Raw genomic sequence first — 20,696 nt, forward strand, 5'->3', positions numbered from 1 at the left:
ACCACCCCCCCCCACCCCCCCCCCCCCCCCCCCCCCCCCCCCCCCCCCCCCCCCCCCCCCCCCCCCCCCGCCCCCCCCCCCCCCACCTCAGGGGTAGCCTACTGCGAGCGTTATGAAGAATCACTCTTCTCGCCGGTAGATTTATTCCAGCAGCAAGGCTACAGGTTGCTACTACGACTTTTAGTACACCACTATCATAAGCAGTAGACACCAAGTCGCGCTCCTCTATTGTCATCCCAGCGTGATGAAAAGCAACTCCCGCTGGAATGGTCTCGGCGAGGTTGGGATCTAAGCCCATCGACAGACTCCGCAAATCTCCCAATAGATCTGAGCGCTTCTCCAGAATAGTAGAATCTACTTCATTAGGCTGTGGTAGGACCTTGCTAATGACGCGGGCATCCGATTCGCAGCCCTGACGGCTGCCACAGAATACAAGCACACCATAGCCTGACCTCACAGTTTCATTGGTGAGCGCAACGACAGCATTCAACACAGGATCTTGTAACTCTTTATGCTGACTTGTTCGTATTGTCCTAATGGGTTGATTGCTTGGGTCGGCAATGTTACAAGACTTCTGTTGTAGCTGGCTAGATTTTTTCAGTGTGGTTGTGTCTTGTGCTGAGTAGATCTTGCCTTCATGGACAAGGTGTTCCTCTACAGGAATTGGCCGGTAAGAGGTCTTGTATATACGAGCATTGAGCCATGTTGACAAAAGCTCCATATTCTGAAGGCGTTAGTAATCGATAGTAGGACGCCATCACCACAAGACTCACAGCCAACGTTGCGCTCATTCCAATAATTTGGACGTTATGATCTAGACTCATCAACTTGGTAGCGATTAGTTCCATTAGATAACCGCGGTGATCATCGTCAATCATGTGCAACTCGTCCAGGACAACAGTCCTTAGGTTTGCGATACTGCAATCGTCTATAGCTGTGTTAATGAGCATATTTGCCTGTGCAAGTCAGAGTCTCGTCGTTAAGTGCAAGTCGAAATATCGACAAACCCACCTTCTCAAACGTACACACGCCTATATCGAAGTCGGACCAATTTGACTTGATTTTGTTACCACCAAAAAATCCGACAAGCCTGATGTTATCCTCGTCTGGCCTTTTCTGCCAAACCTGGGGCTTGCCATTAGGCTCGTCGATTTGAATTGGCTTTCGCTTTAAATCACGAACTACATTACGTAGCCATCTCACTTTTTCCTGTACGAGAGCCACATACGGAAGAACCAACAAAGCCTTTGCATTCCTATCTTCGAGAACCCGCTTCAACATGAGAACATCGGCAACGAGAGATTTCCCACCGCCTGTGGGCGCAGAGTATACCAGGTTATTGGTGCCATCCAAAAGGCCAGGGCCAAGAAGGCACTGCTTCTGCCACGGGTGTAGCGAGTGGATGCCAAGCGAATTTAGATTATTTATCAGAGGTTCCGGCAAGCCATATCTGTAGAAGGACAGAGAGAGAGCGCGGTCAACAGTTGAGGTAGGGGTTGCGGATATCACTTTGCGTTGAGAAAATTCAGAAGAGAGTGTACCAGAGCCAGTGTCATGACAGATAATCTCACTGGCTGTAAGTCTTGGTGCTTCGAGACCTATGCTTGAAGCCCTTTGGAACCGGACCTGCTTGCTTGACTCTGTGCGGTGAGAGCCGATAGTATCAGAAAATGACCTTTTCGAGCCAGCAGCAAGGGTGTTTATATGGAGGTTTCCGTGTTGCAAAGAATCAATTGTGGTCTTGTGGAAGATTCCGCGATGGTCGCCCATCGCTACCTCCTTGTATTATGTATGACAAGGATAGGAAGAAGAATCAAAGTCGACATCGGTTGTTGGAGGGGGGTGGATCGTATAAGTAAAGTTAGGCTTAGTTCGGCGGGGCAAGCTTTGACACGAACTTTGCACGAAGTCGCGTGCTTGATAGCACATAAAGGTACATACGTACTTCCTTAATTTCATATGCACATACAGAGTATATGTAGATACATAGGCCGGCTATACAGGTATGCATACCTAGGTACCGTTGTTTGCACTAGCAACTCTTGTTACATATTACGGGGAAACACAGATTAACACCAAATATCACCTGTTTGGCTTGTAGTGTTATGGAAATGGCTACCCAGATTCCAAGCATCTTTTACATCTATGACATTACCTGATTACAAGCTCATACCATCTAATCATAGCATGGTGCACCGATCTTGTTCGGCGACCACGGTACACTAACTCCGAGAACCACTGAAGCCCCAGTAGCCTATTGTACAATGCTCTCAAGACGCAATGCTAAAATGCAGTCCCTTTCCCTACATAACGCCTTAAAAGCCTTTTATTGCCGCCCTGGTATATCCCTCTAGTTATACAACCTTGCCTGTAAACGCCAAAAACTAATCCTCTGCTGGTAAGCAGACTACCAAGCCCTTTCATAGCTATATCAATAGGTTGCGCAGAGATGGACTGGCGCTGGCACCGTTGGCAGGCCGCCCATCGTTGAGTCTTGGAGCCGTTAGCATAGCATTGCTACTGTTATTGGTATTGATACTGGGCTCGTGATTCACAGAGACACCATCATGAGACACTGGTGGGCTCCTGTGTTGCGGTGTTGCTGGAAATGCCGGACGCTGAGACAGCAGTCCTTGCGAGAAGTCCGAGCGAGACGGCTGTCCGCCATTTGTGACATTGTGAAGAGACGGTGGATGAGTTGGGGTATGATACGGACTCACAAAGGGGGTGCCCCCGTTGTGAACAGCCAGCGGCCCCCGTCGAGGTGAGAGTGGAGCCCCATTGATCATGGGTTGTCCCAAGCCATGCTGGATCGGCGGAACCTGATGATGTGACATGGGAGTGATAGGGGGCGGTCGCAGGTCACGTAGGTGATTATGGTGCACAGAACTTGGCCCACCGGAGCTCCCAGTTATTGGGTGAGAGGAGACAGAGGACTGTGCTGAGCTGCGCTGCCATTCACTGTATGAACTGTTCGGAGTCGAATAGGTGTGAGCAGGTGCCGGCGGAGGCCCCGGTGCAGCAATGGGGCTTGGCCCGGTTCTCGGCGCAGTCAATGGCGGAGGTTGAGGCGCCCCTCCAGGCGGACCATGCAATGAAGTTTGTCCCAGAGGTAAAGGTGGCTGCACACTTGATGTTGGCCGTGGGGGCCAAGGATTCCCAAGCTCAGTGGTCATTCTAGTCACTGCATGCGTTGCATGATGGGGAGAGCTCGGTGCAGCGCTTGGGTTAATGACAGGCGGAGGACGTAGTGGTTCCACTGCTTCTGCTGGCCGTTCCACGGATTGCGGTGGCACATGGGGGGCGGGCTGCCGACCCTCTCTTTTGCACTTGTGGCATTGAAAATGCCGTTGGGCAAGGAACATTCGTACATCGTCTCCGACAGTGCCAGCGTACCCGTTGGTCAGAATCCTCTCCTGAGCTTCATCAATTCTATGCCATTTAGGGCTTACATCAATGCCACATGTGATGCAAGCTTTATCACCACTTTGATGGAGGAGTGCAAAAGCTTCAGTGTCGATCCATGACCTCTTCTGGCATGGCAGCGCCGATGAATGCCTTCTGTTCTGACTTGCTGGTACAGTGTTCGATGTTGCCTTTGTGACGACATTGAGTAGGTTTGCTTTACGAACTGTGCCTGTGAGGGCAAGGTCGGCTTGCTTGAAGTTACGCACATAGAGCTGCAGAGCGTTGGCGTGACTGTGCTGGTCATCGTCAGTCTTGACAATATCATGCATTCGGTGTACCACTGTCTTTTGAGGAATATGCTCTTTGCACCAGATAAGGGCTGACATTGACCCAGTTTCCCCTCCTATGGTGACTATATTGTGTTGATCTCGCCTGGAACCTTTGACAGGTGTTATTTCAAAGCCTAGGAGGTAACCACTCTTGTGGGCACACTCCACATGAACTTGATAAATACTATATTAGCAGGATGTCCAAATGAATGATCTGGTTAAAGCTTACCTGAGGCACGGCAGCAGTGGCAAGGCACACAAGCGCCACCTGTGTCTTTGCAGACTTTGCAAACTTCTTCATACCTTGCTCGAGGAATTGATGGTATACCCTCGGAGAGACATAGTGCCTTTGCACTGCTGAATTTGATCTCTGGGGTCCATATAGCACAGGTAACATGAACCCAGTTGTTGTCTGCTGTTCGCTTCAAAGGCTCCCTTGGATTTACAGGCCGTTTAAGCTCAACCTGCCTTTTTTGATAGAGTTCCACCGCCTTCAAGGCTAGTTCTCGGTCAGTCCTCTCTTTTTCCCTGTCCTTCTCCGTCTTCTTCTTGTGAGTGTTCTTTGGAGGCTCCATGAAGTCATGTTCTCTTTTCTCTACAGGGCATAGAATGCACTTGTGTGCCTTTCAATGCTGGTTAGTTATGGTGGTAATTGATAGCAGAGGGATTTCGGAAACTCACGATAGAGACTTGCGGAATCTTGTCGTTCATGCACATATCGCAGGTCCACTTGTCCTTGTTACGGCTTTCAGGGATTCCATAGCATGATCGGTGAACAGTCAACCGGCATTCCCTACAGCAGATGACCTGTTCTCCGAGAATGGTGCCTTGGTTACAAACCGCACATGGAAGTGTGCGTAACTTGGGCAGCTCTGGAGCTGGCGGAGGAGGTGGCGGGAGTGGTTTTTCAACAGGCTTTTCTTTCTTTTTCGGTGGAGGTACTGGTACTGATGTTGCAACATCTCCACTATTTTGATCGGCGTGCTTATCAGCAATGGTTTTAAGCTTTTTCCGTGGTGGCGGATCAGTGGACGTAGATTGGGCATTCGTAGTTGGCGGAGTTGCTCGAGATGCAGGACTGGGTCTTGTTGGCGTGCTGCTGTAGACTGTCATATTCATCATGTCCTCAGCAGCCCTCAGTTCTTTCAACAACTCCTCATCAACTCTCCGCTTCCAGGATCTACCCCCAGCTGTGGCAACTTTCTTGGCAAGATCTTCCATATCTTCCCATTGAATGGCATATCTTCGCCAGAGCTCGGCACAACGCCGACAAAGAGCAACTATGTATTGAATTTTCTCCTTGTTAGCACCTTTCCCACCGTTTTCACTGAGGATTGTAGATGCAGAATTTGGTGCTCTCCGCCACTGTCTGGAAGACTTCGTTGCACAAAATTTGCACATAAAGCAACGCTTTTGTTCCAGGGCCTTATCCGTATCAAACGCGGAGTCATCGTGATCATCAGCAACGTCATCTTGCAGCTTGCTAGCATCAGCCTCTGCCTTCTTGGCCTCTTTCTTGCCTTTTCGTCCAGAAAAATTGCCCCAAATCTGTTTTCCACGTTCCGTCTTCTTCCAAGCGTAGTAAAAGCGAACTATGCGTGCATGCTTCGCGGTCTTGACATGCCTAGACACGAGGTAGAGCTCAGATCCAAACTTTGTTACCCCCTCTTCAAACTTCTTAATTTCTGTAGCGCTTAATTCCGGTTCCTTAAATGCTGATTTTTCAGTTCTATCAAGCATTCTCAGCGCCGCATCATATTTGAAATTACTCTTGAAAAGAGTATTAATGGCTACATCCAGGAAGTTCGTAGACTCTTTTGGTAAACCAAGCACCGGGATTATCTTGGATTTTGCCGATTGAAGATAGTTATTTATGGGGGACTTAGTAGCGACTGTGCTGATGGCATGCTTAGATTTTGGAAAGCCTGCAAAAGGTACGATGGTTGTATCATCACAGGGTTTCCATAACAATTGCGCTGTGTTGTTCGCGTCGTCATTATCGAAATCTTCTCCTCGGGGAACATATCCCGGCGGCTCATCTTGGATCCATGGGCGCTTTTCACGACGCATTTTCTCCGATTCGGCCGCCGCTGCAAGAGCCTCCTTAGTTGCCTTTGCGTCCTTTTTGCTGCCTCTTTTAATCTCAATTGGTTTGACCAGCTTAACAGGCCGACCCGGCCATGGCAGTACAGTCGCTTGATGCTTTGGACCAAGACGCGACCCGGCTCGTGGATAGATCCTGTCATCGTAGTCAAGTGCATCCTCTGGTTTGCAGTGTTGGCCTAAGTAGCGATATGGCCATAAGCTAGCGTGGTACATTTGTTCTTCGGTGGCAGGCTTATGTGAGTCATCAATCCCGTCAGAAGGGCTTGTGCGATTGGTGTCAATTGCATCATCCTCTTCGTCCCAGAGCTCTTCTTCTTCTCCTTCGTGATGCGGATCCAAGAGGCTTGGAGTGTGCCTAGCCTCCAGCTTCCGCTCTTGGGCTCGGCTACAGGCAGCACAGGCCCAAGCAAACCCGCGTGATGGTTTCTTCAGTATGGGAGGACGAACACAGTTCATGTGATATGTCTGCTGGCAAACCGCGCAATCAACCGAGTCATTACTATGCACCAATGGTTAGCCAGTATGAGCTGAGGATTCCCCACTGTATAATCACTGTATAATCTAGGGGGTGGGGCCCAGAGTGAGATCCCGAGCAAGCGAGGGAGTGGAGGTGGCGGCGCCGCCCTTTGCTGGAAACGTACCTGGCACAGTATCCGTTGCACCGCTTACATAGCTTCACAGCACTCGTGAACTCCTTGCCACGGCCCTGCTCAACGACGATATATTTCCATCGCTCATCCAGCACCTTCTTCACCTTCTCCGGCACATTGACGATCTGGAAACAAGGAATTACATCGTAATGTTTCTGAATATAGCGGTCGTACAGTTTCTCATACCAAAAACGGTCGGGGGTTTTTCGGTAAGCGTCCATATCCTCAATCTCGGCCTTGTGGCGGATTTGGCACTTGCCGCGTAGCGATGTCAGCGGACTGATGTCCGAGTGCATGGTAGCAAACACCAATCTCGTATCATTGACCCTTTTGCCAATATCTTTTGGCCGATAATACCAATTAATTCTTAATGCATCTACTGGCTTTTTTGGATCGTTCTGCATGTGCAGAAATTCCATGATGCGCCCTAGATAGTAGGGTTCCCCGGGGGGTTCGCACACCAGGTACACGTGGTCTGCGCGGATTCTGTCAGCCAGCCGAGTCAAAAACACTAGGCACACATCACCATCTTACCATTTGCTTCTAGCACGGTCCCGTCATCAGCAACCATTTTGCCATCCTTTGGTATTCCACCGCATTTATCAAAGCTGAGCATGTTGGTCTCCCTATATCCTGCGCTAGGCTGCGCTACTGCCTGAGCAGCGCCTCGCCTTGTACCTGTAGCAGCTGACGCAGTCGGCGTCGGTGTTGGCGTGCTAGCTTGGCTGTGCATATTGTTCATAGATGCTTGTGTTGCGGCTTTACGCTTTTTAGATGTACCTGAGGAGGTTGCGGGGCCGGTCGCGTTCGCGGGCGTAGGTGTGGAATGCGCGTCTTTGCTAGAGCCGTGAGAACTTGAAACCTTGGAATCGTCTGCTGCAGCGCCTTTGCGCGAGCTTGATGCTGTAGTCTTGCTAGTATCGCTCGTCCCGTTCATCGTTGTATTGGTTTGTCGTACGCCCTTTTTGGGTTCCTCATCCTTCTTTTCGGGAAATGCGTCCTCCATCTCAACATCCAGATCTCTGTCCTCGGCATAGTTGGGCCGTGCCTGACCACGATTTCGAGAACGGGTGCCATACGGTGACGGTCCAGCCATGACGTCTTTGGACAATGTGCTCGATGCCGCCGAGTGGGACTTGCTCATGGGCTGGGTGTTGGCGTTGGCGGCATTTTCTCCAGATTGCTTGAAGTCAAGAGGCTTAGTGGTGGTGGTGATGGTGGATGAAGAAGATTGGGGCGTAGGCGTGGGTGCATTTGGAGGTGCAGGTGCAGGGCTACTAGATGTGTGAGACGTTGTCTGTTTTTGGGCGGCGGCGGACCCAGGGATTTCCTTGGTCGAGGATGACGAAGGATTTGGCTGATCATCGGAGTCGCTTGTCTTCTGTGCCATGGTGGGCGATCAGAACGCGGCGCATGTAATGTGACACAGGAAACGCCGAGGAGATACGGCGTAGCGATGACAAGGAATAGTAAAGCTCTACGTCCATAAGGTCCCAGAACAAGTACAAATGCAATAACTACAGAGAACAATGGCAAAGTGAATCCCCTCTGACGGGCCAAGAATCCACGCGCTGGAAGCCAGAGTGGACGTTTTGCTAGTGACACGATAGCCAGCCGGTGCACCAGGGTGTGAGTAAGTAAGCTAGCCGGCGCGTCTGAGACGATAACACACCGGACTATATCAAGGGACCGTTGTGGCAGCCAGTGAAAACCAGTGAGAACGAGATGGAGGGATGCAAAATGCGGAAGCAGAGATAGGATATAGCCCAGAAGATGGAACAATGGACACGAGGGAGAGAACGAGCCGGCAGTTCAAATGTCTTGGGGGACAGGGAGTGTGGGTAAAAGTTGGAAAGTGTGTGGACTAAAGATTACAAGTATGGGAGAAGAGAGTTGGATGAGTAAAGTATATGTGCGTGTGCATGTGTGTGAGAGTGTGAGTGTGAGTGTGAGGGAGGCAGAGGAAGAGAGAGAAAGAGAGAGAGAGAGACGTAATATGGTGTGGGACGGGGAGGATGAAAGGTAGTTTTAGCTAAAAGAAGCATCAATGTTGACGGGGGAGGTCGAGGCGGCGGGACAAGCCAACCCTTCAAAGTCGGCATCCAAGGTCCAACGGTCCACGGTCTGCCTACGGTCCAAGGTCCACACACGCGCGCGCAGACCAGAGCGCACACCACACTACCACGCACTCGCTCGCTCGCTCACTCACTCACTACGGCGCACGCATACACACACACACACACACAGTTAGTAACACCTTGGCCCAGCACGGAATCGAAGGGCAACTTGACAAGTATGTGGGCGAGGCAAGGTATGATATGGAAAGACGAAGCAGCCAGGTGGGCAGATGGCCAGGCGTACGAAGGTATATGGGCGGATGGGTGGAGGGACTGGTGGGTGGGTAAGGGTGGTTTGTAAGTATGCCTATCTAGCAGCATGGAGCACAGTTCTCAGGATTACCTATAGTAGCAACTGGCGTGGGCGATGGAGATTGGGATTGGGATTGGGATTGGGATGATGACGATGACGATGATGGGAGCGAATATGCAATGCAGAGAAGAAGGGTCTGCAGCTGGTAATGGGCCGGGGTCAGTCGTGGAAGCACCGAGCCAGCGAACAGGCCCAGATGGATGAGAAAGAAGATTCAATGCCACCAGACTAGCAATTCCGGTGGATACTCATGTAACTCTAGGCCGAGCGAACTAGTCACTGCCCTTTTGATATCTCGAAAGAGAAAGTCGGCGAAATCCCTAAGCAGATCAAGTGCCCGCTTACCGTTAGGCTGTGCCGTGTTTGTTCTTCTGCGTTGCAAGATGCTCCAGCCCTACCTACTCAGGTAGCGGATTACTGGGTAGATAGATAGGTAGGCAGGTAGTCAGATTAAAAGGATAAGGACATGCCCTACTCTACATACATGGCATTGGAAGATTTCACGCAATACTTCAAAACTAGAGGCGGAGTGCCCGTCCCTAGCAGGTATGTACGATATCCATTATATATGTAGGTTTTCATTTGATATAGACCTACCTATCTACCTACATACATACATACATACATGTACCTCCTAAGCTAAGGTAGTGGACGGGCCTGTAGGCACTGCGGCGACGGTAAGGAGGGAACAAGCGACGACGGAGGCATTAGTGTGGATATGGAGGGCTTTATTCATTCACTCATTGATGCCATTGACGTGTCTCCCGAGTCAACAGGCTCGGTATTGGCCGGTGTGGCAAGGATGTGTGGTTGTAAGAATGAATGAAACGCACCTGTGTAGTACCTACATTCCATGCCTGCCTACCACTCTGCTACCACCTACTTCTGCCTACATACCCACCTACATACATACATACATAAATAAATACATAAATACATACCTACCTACATACCGGTACATGTACTCAGATACACCATATGGTAACTATAGTGCATGCATGATTGGTACGTAGGTAGGTACGTAAGTAGATACTGACAAGAGGTACGCATGCACACGTTTGTCGCTATATAAAAGAGTATTTTATCAGCCAAGTAAGTTACTATTGTGCTTGTGAAGTGATTAATGCGGTCAGGACAGGTACACACGGTACACACATACGAGGAGGGTAAGGCGATGGATAATTTCGAGAAAGAGGGTCGGTCGTCGGAGAAAAAAAACTGCCAGAAGCTGATTTGATATTGCCACATGCCTATATAGCCTTACCCTGCCTGGTCCACATGGCCTGTCCACCACCTGTTGCCCTTCCCTACTCCAGACTACTTCTACTATTACCATGTACCTCATCGCATAACGCAGCTGAGGTCCCAGACAACACCACGATAGGTCCTACGTCCGTACGTCCTTACGCACGTATGTAGGTAGGTAGGTAGGTAGGTAATAATCAAAGCTAGGGTATCGTCCCTATTCCTAGGCATCGCATTAGAAGTAGGATATATATACCTATGTATATCGCGGTTGGCCATGTCAAGGTAGTGTACATGGCTTTGTCTGCCGCCCCCTCTTCTGAGTCTTCTCTGCTCTTCCAGCCCATTGACACTGTTTTCTTGCGCTTGTGCATGCAGGTGCATAGGCCATTAGCGTATTGCGTATTGCTGAAATATCAGGGAAGCTTGATATGCCTACTCTGGCCTATCTAGGTAGGTTCATTTGCTGCTGCGAGTACAGTACCTACTTATGTGAGAATAGCTACCCAGATAGGCAAAAACCCATGATAAGTAAGTACCTAGTGACGCCGCATCGGTAATAGGCCAGATTTATTTCTACAGCAATTAGGCCAGTCAGGAAATGTGACAGGAGCATGGGAAGACTGAAGGCAGGAGACACATTTACAGAATCACTCCATCCCTCACGATACAGATAAACAACTTCGCTACACCTACTAGTAGTGTGCCAAACGAAGAGTGCCTACCTAAGGTACCTACCTACCTACATATGTACATACATGGGAGGCATACTACTATGTACATAAACTCCCACCTTTAAGACTACCTACCTACCAAGCTGCCTATCGTTAGATAATGTTAGTTCTTTCTCACTGCCACATGAATACATATTATGAGTATTCAGAGTGATCACTACTGGAATGTATAGACAGCAGGACAGCAGGTATTTCAGTCCCTCCAATGCTACCTACCTATGTATGTATGAAGGTAGATACCTACATAGGTATACACTAGGCACGGTGCCGAGTACACTTGGTTTAGGCCACTTGTATCATCCCAAGTCGAAGAATGCAACTTTAGACGTAAGTATTCTGGGTAAGTCCAGTGGGTAGGTATCTAAGCACTCCTTAATAGAGTCCTGTATCCTGTATGCAGTACCTACCTATGAAGTGTAAAGTACTACAGAGGCAGAGAGGCGAGACAGGGCTTTTCTAGTGTGGTCTTGGAGCAAAGGCGTCTCCACCACACAATGGACACGCTAAGACCCCTCCCCCCCTGTTCTCCACCCAAACCTGCATGTGCTTTTCGACTTCACCTCATCATCTCAATCTAAAAGCCAACATTGCCGCCGCTCCCCATCACAGCGCCTACAGCTCGGGATTTTGGGGAGACATTCATTCTGCACTCGTGATTCTATGGGATTCATTTAAGATGTAGAAACTTAGATTATTGTTGATGCTTCTGAGTGGGTGGGTGGCAAATAGGTACATCACGTATCTTGCCCCAAGGCTTTGCATGTTTTCCCGATTGTAGCGACCACGATCGGCGGCTGGCCGGTTTGAGAGATAAGCATAGTTACAAGACAACGATATATCTGTCTCTCCCTCTCTCTCTCATTCAAAGAAAAAAAACAATAGACGATCTGCATACTGGGAGTATTCTATGTCGCTTGTATCTGAAGATGATATTTACCCTACCTCTTTAGTATATCTGGACATGGTGCATTTGGCGAGTTTGGTACTGACGACACAATAGTTCTCGCTCGATGTATGTTCAGCCTGCAAGACCCCAACAATTTTTTCCTTTCGCCCCGTCATATCCGCCAGTCACTGGTCCCCCCTCGGACGGGAGTGCTTGTCTGTCTTGAAAGTCACAAGGCGGTGGCATAGGCGGCTGTCACCCTTGACTTAAAGTGATCTCTAGCAAGTGTGTTCAATCTGATCTAATGCTTGGTAAATGTGCACACGAAACATCTCAACTCCACCCTTGTTTCTACCTATGCGTAGATGTACCCAACTACAGGTGTCTATACCCTCCTTCGCCTCCTTTGAATCCCCCACCAAATCTCTCTACACTTATACCTACTCTCTACAGCATTTTGAGAACGAATATTATGTAGTCTTTATTCGCGCTATAAATCAGAGCTATGGATTCTTCCCACGTTATGAGTGAAGCACGACTGTCTTCACGGACGATGCATGTTACTTGTCATGATGAATGAAACAAATATTGATCCGAGTCAGTGGTTCTGGGTTCTTGAGACAGAGAATCCTGACATTGGTGCTGGCTACAGGTCACAGAGGTAAGGAAGGAACAAAATCCTCGCTCCCAGTCGAAATTAGCGAATAAGTCACATGACATCGCAGGGATCGATCGATATATCTACAGTAGGTAGGTACCAGTTGGTATGTATATAATACATGCATTTTAGTACATTCACAGAGTATTTACCCCATCAGGTACAACTAGGGGGCATATTCATTACGTACCTACAAGTACTTACCTAGCATGACCTATTTGAGCCACCTACGCCCAATTACCTGCCGATCGTTGAACCAGGCTAACCTCCATAGTACCATATAGGTAGCCACTAATACCGTTCAATGCTCCCAGGTACCTACATGCACTACCTAGGTACCCTGGAATACTTGCATTGCACATAACACTATCACGCATGGGTCAGATGTAGGTTTACCTTTGAAATTAGTTGATGGATGTCTATTCATACAAGGTTTATTACCTTTGCCTATGTACCCGTCTCCATGTAGGTATCTACCTACATACATACCTAGGCAAGACTGATCCATGGCAGATCCATGTGAGGGGTGCATAGCAGAATGGGACCTGACGACACCCAGGGGCACGACTACCTAGATACCAGGTAGGTACCTACATAGGTAGTAATATATAGGTGGAATGTTACACGCAGAATTAAAAAGCGAGCAAGATAGGAACCGTCATTTAGACTCTGGCCAAACCATAAAGATCAGGGTTTAGAATAATGGTAAGCATAGCACGCTTGTTTCTATACTCTCACATCTATAACTGCAACATGGTTCGTGGCAAAGGCATCGTTCTGAGTTTGAGCATTATCAGTATATAGTAGGTATATGTATACTGAAAGGTACGGTATCATTTGTGCGGTCCGTGGCGTTTGGCAAGGGCGTTCAGACAGGCAGGTAGTGAGATTGGCAATGCTGCATATACGGTACCTTACCTAGGTAGGTACCTACTAGATACCTAGGTATTTCTTTATTTTAGTAAATACGTACATAGGCCTGATGTAGGTACGTAGTACTTAACGAACTTAGTAGCACCTTCGCTCTATCAATATTGTTGCGGGAAAAACGCGACTAAAGATTATGATCACAGTCCTTACTTCCTGAGCATTTCCTACCTGCCTGCCTACTCAAACCAAGCATGAGAGAAGCTTAGGGATCACAGCCGCGAAGTGGAAGTGACAGTATTATACTTAAGTGGCAATATCACATCCGTAATTGCGGGTAGCTCGAGGCTCAACAATATCAAGATTGAGCTCTCAATACACCCCATTACCTGAAACCACCAATAGGTGGTCGCGATGCGCGAAGAAGACCAATCGGGTCCTCAGGGAGTCTGGCGATCCTGTTGACGAGAATGAGATGACCACGATATTGGCCTGACGACCGGCGGTGATCCATTGCGCTCTGCCCCGGACAGACCGGATCAAGTGTGTCGCCCTCTTTCCTCCTTCTGCGCCTTGCTACTTCAAGGGTATGCCACGGAGGCTCCAAAGATCCCTGCCCATACGACGCACTTGGTAAGACTACGCGCTGCCTCTACAGAATCGAGCCGACAACCCGCTTGGCGGTTGCGGGGTAAGGAACGTACGTTGCCGCTCGCAGACTCGTTATATCTACGGTAGTCCAACCGACACCATCATTTGCAATTTGTGTAAAAGCTGTAATGCACATCCCCTAGGGCTCTAGCAATATCTAACAAAAGTCAATCATCAGTATCTAGGCGTAGCATCAGGGAACATGGATGAGAACTCCCCCAACCGCTATCGCCTCGATACCGATAGTTCGTCTAAATTGACTCTGCCTGATGGCCGGACACTGGGATATGCCCAATATGGCTTGCTGACTGGGCCTGCCATCTTTTTTCTGCACGGGTTGCCAGGCTCGCGGTTGGAAGGTGCCCTCTTCGATGCACCAGCTATCACACCTCGGGCCCGCATCATCTCGGTGGACCGACCTGGTTACGGTCTGAGTTCACCACAGCCAAACCGAGCTATTCTAGATCATGTGAAGGACATAGAATACCTGGCACAACACCTCGGTTTAGATAGTTATGGCTGTCTTGGAATCTCAGGGGGCGGCCCATATGCTCTGGCCTGTGCAAAAGGTTAGTTCCCTGGAATCATTTATTTCCCCCTTAAGCAGGCTTCGGGCCTCAGTGCTCTTACATGCTCCCGAAATATGAGCTGAACCCTTCCCCTATCTAACAATTACTGACTCCGGCGTGTGTAACAGCGTTGCCAGCCGACAAGCTCAAGGCAGTGTGCATTATATGTGGATTAGGACCGCCTGAAGTCGGGAAAAAGGGCAGTAAGTATTCTATATAGATGTCTTCTTTTTCTAAACACGCCTAGGTTAGGCCGTTACCTTGTCTCAAAGCCGCTCCAAGGTTTCCAGTACAATTCCATATCGTGAGTTGAATAGCACCTGCTAACGGAAGATTATCTAGTGGGTTGGTGGCATTGGGCGGGTTTCACCTTCGGCTTCGCTTATTTCCAATGGGCCTGTCGGTGGTGGTTCTCGCGAGAGACATTTGGACGGCTCGACCTGACTGACCAAGAGCGGTTCGATCGATTCCAACGAGAATGGTCCAAGGCTAAATCAACGGCCCATCCAAAGGACGCCGCGGCTATGGAAGATCCCGATCTAATCCGATTTTTAGTGCGGAATCATCGTGAAGCGTACAACCAGGGTTTTTATGGCTTCTCGCTCGACGGGAAGCTGGAGAGCTACAACTTCGGCTTTCAAATCCAGGATATTCGGCACGATCTACCTATCCATCTGTGGTATGGAAAATACGACACATTTGTCCCCTCGAGTCAGGGTGTGAACATTGCCGCTAGACTAGGTCCGAATGCGCGACTAAAGATCGAAGACGAAACGCACGGCTCCCTTACCTGGAACTGTCGAGTTCGGGCACTGGATGATCTGATCGCAGCCATGAAGTAGAAGGGCAAAGTGGTGAAGTGGTGCGTCCTGTATAAAAATGTATTATAAGGCCAGTGCGCCTCATCTCCGCTCTTACTTCAAACGATACCAACTCTCCACTCTATTTGAACTCGAACTACATCTTTTTGTGAAGGGTATATGCAGGTAGAGTTTTGAAGATATCCGCTGACCTGGCAACATACTTGCGACAGCACAAGGTATGAAAGTCCAGAAAAGGCAGTGTGCTAGTAAACGGGTCCCTAGGTAGATTTTGTACTTACGCTACATGACCTATGATCCCTTGTGACGCGACTATAGTTATGGGAAGTGAGCTCCACCAAGAATCTATGTATGCGCTATGTAAGAAGCAGGAAGTGGCGAACGAAGTTTCGGTCCTTGCAGCGAGCGGATCCGGCCTGGGCTTGGTGCGCTTTCAGAAAAGTATGAGTAGAGACCTACTTTTGTGTGAATAGCTAGATTACCAGCTAATTAAAAGGGCATTCAGAGAGAAACGGGTTTACGACGGGTGGTGTAATAGTCGAGGTTACTCTCCTTCTCTCGGTGGTAATAGAGTGCCGAGAAAGCGGCCCTCGGCATGCTTCTATGTAGAACCAAACATCAGACCCCACCTCTAATCAACTACCCACATCGGACTAAATGTAACTCGACTTCACTCCTCGACTATTATATCCCTAGTATACCACCATACATAGTAGTGCAAGTGCTTCAGAGTCCATGTACGTATGTACACGTATGTGTCTAGTACAATTTATAATTTTTGAGTAAAAGCGTGCGAGGTATTGCTTGCCAGCAATCTAGTGTCTAGCTCACGATGGACGATCATAAGGGTCTCGAACTTGCGCTCGAGGAAGCACGTAAGGGGTATGAAGAAGGCGGGATACCCGTAAGTAAAGGTCGCACGTATCACCACGTGGTCAAGCGGTGTGTAATTTCGGGAAGGCGAAAGACAGCCAGCAAGTTGGTCCGGCTGATTACGTCCTTACATCTAGATCGGAGCCGCCCTCGTTTCTGCCGATGGCAGGGTGCTCGGCCGAGGCCATAATATGAGGATACAAGCCGGCAATCCGATCCTTCACGTGAGTGAGCTACGTTCCGACTCCTCTCTGTCACTTGTTCTTCTTTCCCCTACAGAGAACCAACTGCTTCTCAACGAAGTCTCTGGTATCTTCACGAGGAAGCGACGTGCTGAGGAGGCTTCGCGACTGTTTTCCAGGGCGAGACCTCATGTCTGCAGAATGCTGGCCGCTTGCCATCGTCCGCGTACCGGGGTAGTACGATGTATACGACCCTATCGCCGTGCGACATGTGTAAGGCCCATAGTTTCCTACATATTTCTAGCATGTACAAAGAACATTCTTTCAAGGTATCTAGTATATGGCAGGAGTGTAAGGTGACGGCGACGACAAAAAGAAAAGAAGGTAAACAAAATAGTAGAGCTTAGCTAAATAGAGACCTTTCCTCCCAAAAAGGTACCGGCGCATGCCTTCTATACGGCATCCCTCGGGTCGTTGTCGGTGAGAATAGGACATTCATGGGCGGCGAGGCATATCTGAAGCAGCGGGGTGTCGAAGTGGTCTTGCTCGACTCACCCGAGTGCCGGGAGCTGATGCAAAAGTTCATCGCAGAAAAGCCTGAAGTCTGGTGAGCGTACCCCGGATATATTGACTACATGGCCATATCTCTGGCAACCGCTAACGCACGAGATATGACAGGAATGAGGATATCGGTGTGGAAGAAGGAGTCTCCTCCAAGAAGATTTAGTAAAGAATTGTTTGGGCATACGTGGTATTAGATGTTATGTGCCGCTTCCATTCTTAATTCAAGCTGCCGGTTATAAGGCAAGTTGTTAACAAGGATAATGAGAATCTGAAAGGGGCAGTCAGCTTTCCTGCGAGGAGCTTGTTTATGAGCTGTCCCTTCTCTTGAGATGTGCACTATGTAAAGGGACAGCATTTCCTAGTATCAAGTTATCAAACAGCAATAAGCAGCCAATCATTAAGGACGGAGGCGTTATTTAAAGCCAGTCAACTTGAATGCCGTATTGTATTGAGCCGATAAACATACAATCTCAAATCTTCAACAAGCCACTAGCCTACGGTGGGGTGGTTGGTAGGTATGCCAAATCCTAGTCGTGATCATCCTCTGTTGGACCAGGGCAACCTTCCATTGTATCATCGGGGTACTCGAATTTACACCAGAAGCAGTAGTGGTATTCCGCCCGGAGATGTTCTACGATGCGCTGCAACCTGACATCAGGTTCATGGGCATTGAACTCGTCAAGCTCTGGGTCCTCCTCGTCAAGGTCCTCAACCACGGCGTAGGCAGTTTGCGTCTTCCCCATAGCTTTTCTGTCGTCCTCGTCCTCAAGGTCGTCTTCATACGCGGGCAGGCGTGGTGCGGATGTCTGCTGCAGATCGTGCTTCATTCTGCGGTCGCGCTCCACCTCCTCACGCTTACGAATCAATCCCCTCCACACAACGGGTATAGATTTCAGCGGCCTCGTGGAAAGTATCCGCTTCTTCTCAATGTCAGAGTTCGCCGCGACCCCGGTAGTGGGGGTGTCGCTTTGCCTCTTCTTCTCGTCCATGCGCTCACAAGTATTCATAGCAGCGTAGGCCATCCGCTCGTACCGCACTGCCTCGCGCTCCCTGCGCACGCGATCGCGATACTCGGCCTCATCGACCTTGACCTTTTTCTCTGTGCTCTCCGCCGCTTCCCTCAGTTTCCGCTTCCGCTCGGAATCTAGGCCGATGCCGGCGCGGTCGTCTTTCATCTCGGGCCGGATTGGCTCGAGACGAGCGTCTGGGTTCTCCTTGCGGCCCAGCGCACCGCCTTTGAAGCCCATCTTGGCCATCATGGCGAGACCTTTGCTCTTCTTGGCTTGTGTGCCCTCGAGCATGTTCCTGGACAAGGCGGTCTCGCGGGCCTCCCGCTCCTCGGCTGCCAGTTCAACCTTGGACTTGACGCGCCCCTTGATCTCACCTTCGCGCTTCAGTCGCTGTCGTCTCTGTAGTGATGTCTCAATTGTCGTGGGGCACTCCTCAAAGGTCATGTTCATATAGTCGTCATCTTCATCCGGCGCCATATTAACTGATGTCGTTTTCCTACCACTACTTGCTATATTTGCGTGGACAGGAGGTGGATTGCGGCGAAATTCAGTGTTCTGGCATGAGCTAATGAAGCCACACCACTAAGTGATTTTACGAACGCTTTCAATTGATGAAATTGAAACTTAGGTACTGATCGTTTGAATGCAAGTTGAGCGTGAAAGATGCGGCCTTGGGTTGATTGGCAAAATAAAGTGGAGCGCACTGGCCATTGCTAAGTACATAATGTAGGTATTGTGACCAATGTCTACTACTAGCATTGGGTCAGCAGGTATCACAGACTCTCAGGTCTCTGAACTGAACTAACTTGCGTGACCTGAGGTATATGGTATCATAGAAATATTATACTCATACAACTTAAAGGTGTACTGGCTTTAGAGCTCAGCAAGCTTGCCTAGAAAATACAATGTCTATAAAGTGACATCGTGACCAACAGATCTGTACGCCTTTCTACGCTAGCAGGTAGAAACAATCATGACAATGAGAACCCGCCTACGAAAAATTGAAAGTACAAATAAAATGAGCCCTAGAAGAAAATAAAAGAAAGAAAGAAAACCGCCGGGCCTCGAAGAGACGACCTTATACCTCGTCGTCGGGTAGCTCGCTAATAACCTCCTCTGTCATCGTTATCAATTCGTCAATATCCGGCCGCTCACTGGGCTCAATCTTCAGGCATTTCCTCACTACTTCCTTGATAGGCTCACTAATTACGCCGCTCTCGGAGCCGGAATTTGCACTAGCCGTGTTCTTTCCCTTCTTGTTTCTCTGTGGTCCTTCGTCGGGAAACCGCCAGTCGCCACCCAAGACGCACATGCTGAGAGTGCCACCCGTTTCGTCGCTACGCATTTCGAAAGGCGATTTTCCTACAAGACAAGCATATAATGTACAGCCCAGCGACCAAATGTCTACCTTGGTATCAATAACCGTCCCCGTCTTCACATCAAATAACTCGGGGGCGCGGTAAGGCATGGTGCTGTGTTCTGCCGCTGTGTCTTGTGTGGCGATGGCTAAAGACCGTGATGTAATCGCTATTGGCGACTCTGCAATTGAGCCTAGATCCATAATGATTGGTTGCGATCCGGAGTCATCAATCATAATGTTGCCTTTAGCGGGCCCTTGGTTAGACTGGTCGACCTACGAGCTTCATGTTTAAACGACTTACCTGGCTTAATATCTCTGTGTGCCCAGGATCGCTGCTCGCCTGGCGCTACAACCTGCTCTTCAACCATTAGAGGCCTCGCCTGTTCCGTCTCATCGTCGGCATCGGCAGCAGCTGAGGCTCGATTCCTCTTGGCCCCCCCGTTCTGATCCTCCTCGCCGGCCTTCGTATTCCCCATTTCCATACGCTCTCCACCACGTGGAGCGCGGTATTGATGCATGAACTTCATAGCTTTGCAAACACCCAAAAACAAGCGCATGAGTTCCTTTTCAGGGAAGTTGGTGTGGTTGACTAGATTCGCATTGATAATATCCTGCAAATTTCCTCTCCTATAGTATGGCAGCAACACATAGACTGTTTTTGATTCGGCGTCGTTCCGTTCGCTCGCGATTGAGTAGTCGATGCTATGGATAATCGAAGGTGTATGCGCAAACGTCTTGTACGCCTCGACTTCACGCATGGCTTGCTGGACGGACTCGGTACCAAAAGGACATCGAATTTTCTTTAGAGCGAATAGCTCGGCTGTCGCCGTGTCTTGTACAAGGTAAACATAACTGAAGCCACCTTCTCCGAGTAAGCGCAGGATCTTGAAGGAGCGGCTATTGATCTTGAGAGTTGGGGACCCTGGAAAGCAGTTCAAGCAATTCCCGAAAGAATATATGAGATCTTGTAGTAGCTGCGCCATGGTAGGGATGTCGTTATCTTCCCGGTGTCTAAATTGCTGCTGATCGAGTTGGCAAGCTCGCGCGACGTAGACACGCTAAGTCGGAGCTTCATACAATTGGTAATATGGGTTCAGGCCGTCGAGGTATCAGGAGAGCTCGGAAATAAAGCTGTTCGGGGACTTCATCACCAATTGCGCATCGATGGCTACGGGTGTCTTAACTAAAGCCGTTTGATGTCGTATTATAATTGACTTTCTTCTGTCGCGAGCCAGCAAGCAACTGCCCAGGTGAGACCAAGGCAAAGGGGCTGATGCTAGGCTGCGCCACAGTCTTTGCGTGCGCTTTTAATGGGCAGACGGTGCTTCGGAAAGGTTGCGTGCTCCATAATTC

General features: G+C 49.3%; 6 protein-coding genes across 6 annotated transcripts in view; 2 read left to right on the forward strand and 4 right to left on the reverse strand.

The window, feature by feature from the left end:
• Positions 1 to 1,770, reverse strand: part of F5B22DRAFT_650034 (P-loop containing nucleoside triphosphate hydrolase protein) — a gene marked incomplete at both ends in the record, with an annotated part of 3,539 nt that extends 1,769 nt beyond the window's left edge. Inside the window, 3 exons of the mRNA XM_047979258.1 lie at positions 103 to 724; positions 774 to 956; positions 1,012 to 1,770. Of these exons, the coding sequence (XP_047827334.1) occupies positions 103 to 724; positions 774 to 956; positions 1,012 to 1,770 (1,564 nt within the window). The remainder of the gene's footprint in view (positions 1 to 102; positions 725 to 773; positions 957 to 1,011) is intronic.
• Positions 1,771 to 2,426: 656 nt separating this feature from the next.
• Positions 2,427 to 7,883, reverse strand: F5B22DRAFT_650035 (uncharacterized protein; the record flags this gene model as incomplete). Its single annotated transcript, XM_047979259.1, has 5 exons — positions 2,427 to 3,910; positions 3,967 to 4,360; positions 4,419 to 6,342; positions 6,485 to 6,968; positions 7,028 to 7,883. The coding sequence occupies 5 exons, from the start codon at positions 7,881 to 7,883 to the stop codon at positions 2,427 to 2,429; spliced, it is 5,142 nt and encodes a 1,713-aa protein (XP_047827335.1).
• A 5,537-nt stretch (positions 7,884 to 13,420) lies between these two features.
• Positions 13,421 to 15,917, forward strand: F5B22DRAFT_620995 (alpha/beta hydrolase fold protein). Its single transcript, XM_047975876.1, has 4 exons — positions 13,421 to 14,013; positions 14,143 to 14,533; positions 14,662 to 14,736; positions 14,876 to 15,917. The coding sequence occupies exons 2-4, from the start codon at positions 14,167 to 14,169 to the stop codon at positions 15,373 to 15,375; spliced, it is 942 nt and encodes a 313-aa protein (XP_047827336.1). The 5' UTR covers positions 13,421 to 14,013; positions 14,143 to 14,166; the 3' UTR covers positions 15,376 to 15,917.
• Positions 15,918 to 16,030: 113 nt separating this feature from the next.
• On the forward strand, positions 16,031 to 17,150 carry F5B22DRAFT_402661 (putative cytosine deaminase). Its single transcript, XM_047971489.1, has 6 exons — positions 16,031 to 16,091; positions 16,144 to 16,258; positions 16,365 to 16,451; positions 16,589 to 16,682; positions 16,845 to 17,016; positions 17,088 to 17,150. Exons 2-6 carry the CDS (start codon positions 16,187 to 16,189, stop codon positions 17,134 to 17,136), a joined length of 474 nt encoding a protein of 157 aa, XP_047827337.1. The 5' UTR covers positions 16,031 to 16,091; positions 16,144 to 16,186; the 3' UTR covers positions 17,137 to 17,150.
• Positions 17,151 to 17,327: 177 nt separating this feature from the next.
• Positions 17,328 to 19,043, reverse strand: F5B22DRAFT_402635 (putative G-patch domain protein). Its single transcript, XM_047971488.1, has 2 exons — positions 18,790 to 19,043; positions 17,328 to 18,735 (listed from the first exon to the last, which is right to left on the reverse strand). The coding sequence occupies exon 2, from the start codon at positions 18,458 to 18,460 to the stop codon at positions 17,501 to 17,503; it is 960 nt and encodes a 319-aa protein (XP_047827338.1). The 5' UTR covers positions 18,461 to 18,735; positions 18,790 to 19,043; the 3' UTR covers positions 17,328 to 17,500.
• Positions 18,635 to 20,606, reverse strand: F5B22DRAFT_621004 (serine/threonine protein kinase/TGF-beta stimulated factor). Its single transcript, XM_047975877.1, has 2 exons — positions 19,645 to 20,606; positions 18,635 to 19,585 (listed from the first exon to the last, which is right to left on the reverse strand). Exons 1-2 carry the CDS (start codon positions 20,324 to 20,326, stop codon positions 19,062 to 19,064), a joined length of 1,206 nt encoding a protein of 401 aa, XP_047827339.1. The 5' UTR covers positions 20,327 to 20,606; the 3' UTR covers positions 18,635 to 19,061.
• Positions 20,607 to 20,696: the final 90 nt, after the last annotated feature.

The sequence above is a fragment of the Xylaria bambusicola genome (assembly GCF_022495145.1).
Source record: "Xylaria bambusicola strain CBS 139988 unplaced genomic scaffold F5B22scaffold_49, whole genome shotgun sequence".
Lineage (NCBI taxonomy): Eukaryota > Fungi > Ascomycota > Sordariomycetes > Xylariales > Xylariaceae > Xylaria > Xylaria bambusicola.

Bases quoted from the DNA above. Each gene is read 5' to 3' on its own strand.
- F5B22DRAFT_620995 (XM_047975876.1), top strand. From the start codon at position 14,167: ATGGATGAGAACTCCCCCAACCGCTATCGCCTCGATACCGATAGTTCG. The intron at 14,534-14,661 runs GTTAGTTCCCTG...CGTGTGTAACAG, and splicing joins TGCTCTGGCCTGTGCAAAAG to CGTTGCCAGCCGACAAGCTC. The intron at 14,737-14,875 runs GTAAGTATTCTA...AAGATTATCTAG, and splicing joins TGAAGTCGGGAAAAAGGGCA to TGGGTTGGTGGCATTGGGCG.
- F5B22DRAFT_402661 (XM_047971489.1), top strand. From the start codon at position 16,187: ATGGACGATCATAAGGGTCTCGAACTTGCGCTCGAGGAAGCACGTAAG. The intron at 16,259-16,364 runs GTAAGTAAAGGT...CCTTACATCTAG, and splicing joins ATGAAGAAGGCGGGATACCC to ATCGGAGCCGCCCTCGTTTC. The intron at 16,452-16,588 runs GTGAGTGAGCTA...ACTGTTTTCCAG, and splicing joins CCGGCAATCCGATCCTTCAC to GGCGAGACCTCATGTCTGCA.
- F5B22DRAFT_402635 (XM_047971488.1), bottom strand. From the start codon at position 18,460: ATGGCGCCGGATGAAGATGACGACTATATGAACATGACCTTTGAGGAG.
- F5B22DRAFT_621004 (XM_047975877.1), bottom strand. From the start codon at position 20,326: ATGGCGCAGCTACTACAAGATCTCATATATTCTTTCGGGAATTGCTTG. The intron at 19,586-19,644 runs GTAAGTCGTTTA...GGCCCGCTAAAG, and splicing joins ACACAGAGATATTAAGCCAG to GCAACATTATGATTGATGAC.